This window comes from Apium graveolens, unplaced genomic scaffold (assembly GCF_009905375.1).
Source record: "Apium graveolens cultivar Ventura unplaced genomic scaffold, ASM990537v1 ctg6153, whole genome shotgun sequence".
Taxonomy (NCBI): domain Eukaryota; kingdom Viridiplantae; phylum Streptophyta; class Magnoliopsida; order Apiales; family Apiaceae; genus Apium; species Apium graveolens.
In genome coordinates this window covers 24,062-30,847 of record NW_027419246.1, presented here as the reverse complement: position 1 = coordinate 30,847, position 6,786 = coordinate 24,062, and the positions used below count along the sequence as shown (strand labels likewise).

The following is a 6,786-nucleotide window of genomic DNA, read 5'->3' as shown; positions in this document are numbered from 1 at the left end:
TCACAGAACATTCAAAACACTATTAGATTATATAGAATCACATTTAAAAGGCATATGTCATAGCCTATTTGTTTATTCGAGGATTTAACTCAATTCAAATAAGAATGTAATAAGTAAATAGTGGATCTATCGTCAGAGAGATCTCACAGAGTAACATCTGTCAAAGGGTTAAGAAACATTATTCATCTACAGACTTGAAGACTTAATTCACTGGAAGAAGCTCAAGAAATTGATCAAGCCTCAGTGATATAAATCAAGATTGTGGATTTAATCTAGTGACAGAGATCTCGTCAGGGTATCAATTAATTACAAGGATTTAGTCTGAAGAAAATCAAGAGTATCAAGGTCAAGGCTTGAAGAAACGTCACGGAAGTTAGTCACTCATGAACCAGACAGTACATCGAGTGTCAACATTGAAGTGGTGGAATTGATTCATAATTGACAGTAATTTTCAGAAGATTTTCAGAAGAATGGTTGCTGCTCAAGATTAGTATTAATTCTCTATTAATTAATTAAGTAAAATAAATTATATCTGCAAAGATTAATTTATTGATTAATTGAATTAATTGATTAATTAATTCAGAATTAATATTAAGGATTTTCAGAATTGTTATTAGATTAAAATCTATTAATAATTCAGTAAGACAATATGATTTGAACTACTATGACAATCGGTATGACAATTGATAGTCATACCGAAAGTCTTGCTAGTTCATTCTGATTGTCTTGCTAGCTATTGGGATTGTCTTGCTAGTTCAAAAGGATAGTCTCACCGAAAGTCCTTCCAGTTCAAATGGATTGTCATGCCAGTTCATTTGATTGTCTTGCCGAAAGTCTTGCTGATTCGACTGGATTGTTTTGTTTACTTAAACAACAGAAAGCAGAAGACATTCTATCATTCAATAAAACAGAACACACAAGTCAAGAACACAGCAGAAACAAAAGCAAATTATTTCATTTTTCATCTGCTTTATTCAAGATCAAAATTCTAGATTGTAAAGTGAAATCCAAACCACTAGAATTATTTATCTTGTTCTTGTGTAACAATCTAGCGGATTAAAATCCCTAGAACTTAATCTCAAATCGCATTTAGCATTTGATCTTTTCATTTCAAAAATAGAAAAAGTTCATGTCGAATTTATTCTAGATTTGTAATAATTGATTTGAGATTAATCCCTTGTAACCGATACCGTTGTTGTAACACCTTTCAAGTTTAATAAAAGTTTTATTTAACTTGAATTTTGTTTCACCTTCAATATGTTTACCTTAAGAAGCTTTACGTTAATGGAAAGATGAAGGCCTTTAATAGCGATCCAAGAATGATGAGCGGAGATCCCTAGCAGCTGCTCCTCAAGTGTGAAGCACTCCACCGATATCCACCAAGAAAACGATGTAATGAAGGAGGAGGAGATGGAGAGAATTAGTTGCCTCCCTCTATTTTCTACTTTAGAATTAGGGTTTGTATTTTGGGTTAAGGCAAATAGGGTTTATAATAGTATATTTATAGACAAAATTTTCAGCTGAAAATTTTCCATAAAATATTATTATTATTAACCCTTTAATTGATTATTCTTATTAACCAATTAACTAATAATTAAAACACCTTTTAATCATTAATCCCTTTTCTAAACACTTTAGAAAAATAATTCTCTCACTTGATTTAATTTCCAAAATTAAATTCTTAATTAATAATATTAAGAACTTTTCTTAATTGATTTATAATTTAATTAAATCTCATTTAATCAATTATTAAAGTTGCTAATTAATTATTTATTTCATAAATAAATAATTATCAGCCATTATTAATTAATTCCTCCACCATTAAATCATTCTCTTTTATGGTGTGACCTTGTAGGTTCAATATTAAGCCGGTAGTAGAAATAAATAATAATAAAACTATTTTATCATTATTTATATAAATTCTCTAATTCATTAAATATGATTAATTAATTAATCATATTTATTCTACATCGTGAGGGATACTTCTCAGCATATCGCGACTATCCGGATAATACGAATTCACTGCTTAGAATACCAAGAACCTATTCAATGAATAGTTACCGTACAATCAATTCCTTCTACCCTGCAATGTCACGATTAAATACAAGGCATGAAACTTGTGTCAAGCCTATCTTATTTAATCATTTGCTTTCCCATTCACTATGCTTACTTCTATTTAATGTAAATTAGAAACTCCTTTCTAATTTCATTCACTCTGGCCAGAGATTCCTGAACTAGCATAAGTGGATCAGCATTGAACATTCTCTTCCTTCACTGGAAGGGGTAGATCCTTTATTGATCATACACTATCTTCGTGTACAAATTCCTATACCCAGTAGAGCCCTTATAATTGTCCCTGGAGACTAAGAACTAAACCAAAGCATAGTTCAGTGTACACAAGATGACTATGATGACCTTAAGTCTAAGGATACTTGTACAACTATCACTATGTGAACAACTGCTGACACGTGAGTGAACTCCATCAGTTGTTCAGCTGTGTGAGTCATGTTCAGTGAACTTATTTTATAATAAGCACCTACATACTAGCTATAGTGTCACCACACAAATGTCTATGAGTTTTAATTGGAATGACCCACCATGTATTCACATCGACAAGTTGGATTAAAACATCACACATCAATTGGCATATCATACTGTACAAATTTGTACACAATTTCGATTTATATGTATTAAGCTAGTACGAGCAAAATAGTACAAAGATAACATTCTTTTTTGAGATTAAACTTTAAGAAAGCTACACAATTTTGATTAATATGTATCAAGATACTACCAGTACAAAGATAACATTATTTATATAAGATTAAACTTGAAGAAACCTAGTAATTATAGATTTACGTGCACATTATGAATAGCATCTGAACATAATCTCTCAGATTTGTGACTAAATTTAGGTATAGCTAGAAACTAAAAATTGGGGTCGTTTAGTTCGGAATACTTTTTGAAATGATTCTTGGTTAGTTCCAATCCCATGTTTGGTTGGGAATGTATTTTTCTCAAACCTACGAGGAGGTTGGTATGGTAATGAACTTTATCATTATTTATTTATCTCCATTTAAGAAATTAAATGTACATAAAAAAAATCGATGAACCAAATATAGACTAAAATAATAATTAAATTAGTATTTTAAGTTAATATATTATAATAACTCTGAATATTTTAAATCTAACATATACATTCTATCACTCAACTAAGCACATGATATAATTTGAATAATTCCTCAACTCATAAGAGCATCTCTAATGATTGACACCATTCAAGGGTGCTAACTTTCTCACATAATAAAAATATTATATTTTATATTCTCTTTCGTCCATATTATTTTCAAATCACTTTAATGGTTGTTATCCTCAGATGTCAACTTCACTAATTCAATGAAAATTTATATTAAAGAAATGATATTTTATGCACCATTGGAAGCACAAATGAAATTTGGCACCCTACTTCTTGGGATGCCAACTTTGGGCGGCCCATACCAAGTGATTCGACTCCCCAATCTGGCATTGCTCAACTTCAATGGGCAGCCCATGCCAATTGATTCGACTCCCCAATCTGGCATTGCTCAACTTCAATGGAGTGCTAATAACGGTGTCAATCCACGTCATGCCATATGATGTGCTAACCCCTCTTGATACCCTGTATTGGTGTTGCTCTAATACTCTGGCCTCATTTGTGGTTCTAGATCTCATACTGCTTCTTGAACCAAAGGACATGGTTAGTTTCTTAGTTCAGGAGTAAAGACAAAACAAAGAATAACTTAAACTTTCATGGACAAAAGTCTCTAATATGCAGTAATTAATATAGAAGTAGCTAGCTATCTAACTAAGATGTTTGTTGTTGGTTGTTGTTAAGAGCTAAGAGTATGCCAAGTATATGTGAACCATACATGCACTAATGCACAAACCTTCCAAATCAGCACTTATCTTTTTCCATGATTATCATCAATTGCATGTCTTTGCTAGAAAATGCTTATGTCATTTTCCCCTTCTACCAGACCTTTCCAACCCTCTCATAATATACACTACACTACACTCCAGTACTCCTTAACACAACAACAGTACCCAGTTAACACAAAAACAATATCTAAACCCAAATGAGGCAAAATTTAATACGCTAACACCTGAGCTAAGGTCGCTGATAAAATGGCAATCTGAAAATGCGAGATTTGAAGGTCATGAAGCGGCCCTGGCAACAGGGGCTATAGGTAATCCTAAGCTTGGCGCAGAAAAGAACAAAAAGCGGAAAGGATTAGAAGTTGATGACAACTACCAAAATAACGCTCGGGTGGGTGTTTACTTTTCCCTCACATTCTTGTCTTTATGTGCTACATACAAGGGCTTAGCTGTATTAGTGTTATTTGGAAAATCATAGATATATTATTTCATTTGCTTAATAATTTATAGGCTAGAATAAATTATTTTATAAATTGTTTCAATTTGGTAGGTAAATGATGAAGACGATCAAAATTAATCTTTTAATTTAACGAGATTATTCATTTATAGGCTACCCATAAACTAAAACGCCTATTTTATCTTAAATGAATTTATCAGGTTATGAGAAGAGGTGCCCCCACATCAGAAGCTTTTGAATTTCACACTCATCCGGGAAGGGTATTATTTGTTTACGATTCAATTTGTTTTGATAATAATAAATTCTTAATGTTTAGATTATTGTTTGACTAACTTGTATGTTGTTGCAGAAGAGCAGCTATAGTATCAACGACAAGTTGATGGAATTGCATGAGCTAGTTCCGGGCAGCCAAAAGGTCCGGTCTTTGGAAATAGTTTCGGTGTTACTAATTAGTAGTTAATATAGATAAATAAATTAGTATTAAGAATGGAAGAAGGTGGTTTTACAAGAAAAAATTGATATATATTATACAGGTAAAGAAATAATCAGATTATTTATTTGATTTGAGTGAAATTCTAGTAAAATTGTGTTCCCACCAACAAGATTATGTATAGACATGAAAGAAATGTTATAACACATTCTCTAGTTTTAAGCAGGCAGATATGGCCACAACGCTGGGGGAGACAGTGCAGTATCTGGCACAGGTGAGGATCAGAGAGCATTTACTACAAGAGGAAATCAAGGTAAACGTACTGTATATATATCAATGTGTATATATCTTCACGGAAACACAGTGCACAGTACTTATAATTTAACGCGCCATTCTCAATGCCAGCAACTGAGAGAAGCCATGGGTAGCATATTGATGCATTCGAGTGTCCATGGAATCCCATTAAACATGGGAGTGAACACAGAGTTTGGGGGGTTGGAATCACCCTGGGCACACCCTCCAGTGAGAATGTTCAACTCGTCGATATCGACGATGAACAAGCCATCATTGTTGCAACAGAACTCAAATGCTTCAGCATCGAGTTCGTTTCAGCCTCCACAAGTTCCTGCACCTACTCGGTGGCAAAGTACTCTTCAGGATAAGGTACACACCTTCTTACAGCCTCGCTCTAGGCAATTAAATCTCCTCTCCTTTTCACAAAACATCGACTCTTCACACTTAACTTTATCAAAGCTATATGTGTATGAGAACGTATATACCTAATGTGACAGGTTCTTCATCATAACGAGTTGTTTGTGCTTAATGAAGTGGTGATGAAAGATGTTTATACTCTAGAGAGAGTCTTTAGTATCCGAGATACAAAACTTCCTGATAAAAATCAGCAGCAGGCTATAATTAGTTAGTTTCTTTTCTTCTTCTTTTTCTGTGTCAATGTCGATTTGGTTATATATATAGGTCTGTATATTATTTTGGAACAAGTGATACCTGAATAAACACAAAAATTACAACTACAAATTAACTGAAGAGATGTAACTCAATCTCAGAGCTATATTGGCAAAGACCAAACATTATGGCTCCACTCATAAAAACCTTAGTTAGATTGATCTATTTGTGAAACGGCCGTTTCATGATATACAAGGGCATATGTAGTCTAAAATAATTGTTTAGTGGGGATGTTCTTCACCAACTTGAATGCCTTCGATATATAAGAAATATATATTCTGGATTTAATCATAAATTTTTATAAACATGATTATAAGCATTTAGATCTTCTGTAGTCAAATACTTTGCATTGGTAAGGTGTACAATGTGCATGTAGCAGAGTGATGTTGTTCTTGTACCAGTTATACTTGATATAACCCTTTATACTTGATAAATTATTTTTGATACCTTTTTCCCGAATAATAGCAATTAAATTATATGCACGGGCTGCTAATCTTGATGTAATTAATTCAATAAACCGTGTTCTGAATTTAGTATCCACAGTAATTAGTTACTTTTAACCGTTTTAAGTGTCGGTATTTCAGTTTAATTTATGTATATTTATTGTTTGCAGGAAATCCAAGAACGAATCAAGAATTTACAGACATGGAATATTTTGAGCATGGAGTCTGGGAGCAATGATGATGCTCAACGCAAAAAATGATGACCATGCATAGTGATCCTACATTAATATTGTCGTTGTCCGCCCATATTTTGGGATGAATGTGCTTCAATTTTTTCATTATCTATTATCGTCAATTAGTGAACTTAGCTTTTCTATATTATTTCAGTAGATAATAAACATAAAGATGTTGTTATTTCAATATTATTGATGTATTTATTATAGTAAGACATAAAATGGTTCTTTGTTTATCTGGTCCTGCATGTATATGATTTGTTGATAGCATCAGAGAACAATTCTAATGTTCAGAAGTTAAAGGGTCTCTTTAGTGCTGAGTTTAAGTAAACGATTTGGGCGCGGCTC

At 32.7% G+C, this 6,786-nt stretch overlaps 1 protein-coding gene across 1 annotated transcript; it reads left to right on the top strand.

The window, feature by feature from the left end:
- The first annotated feature begins 3,414 nt into the window (after window positions 1-3,414).
- On the top strand, window positions 3,415-6,508 carry LOC141703059 (uncharacterized). Its single transcript, XM_074506672.1, has 8 exons — window positions 3,415-3,607; window positions 3,702-3,733; window positions 4,085-4,303; window positions 4,570-4,629; window positions 4,719-4,784; window positions 5,026-5,112; window positions 5,205-5,462; window positions 6,376-6,508. The coding sequence occupies exons 1-8, from the start codon at window positions 3,415-3,417 to the stop codon at window positions 6,463-6,465; spliced, it is 1,005 nt and encodes a 334-aa protein (XP_074362773.1). The 3' UTR covers window positions 6,466-6,508.
- Window positions 6,509-6,786: the final 278 nt, after the last annotated feature.

Coding starts and splice junctions, on each gene's coding strand:
- LOC141703059 (XM_074506672.1), top strand. CDS start 3,415: ATGATATTTTATGCACCATTGGAAGCACAAATGAAATTTGGCACCCTA. Junction 4,785..5,025: donor TAGTTCCGGGCAGCCAAAAG/GTCCGGTCTTTG, acceptor AGTTTTAAGCAG/GCAGATATGGCCACAACGCT. Junction 5,113..5,204: donor TACTACAAGAGGAAATCAAG/GTAAACGTACTG, acceptor TCTCAATGCCAG/CAACTGAGAGAAGCCATGGG.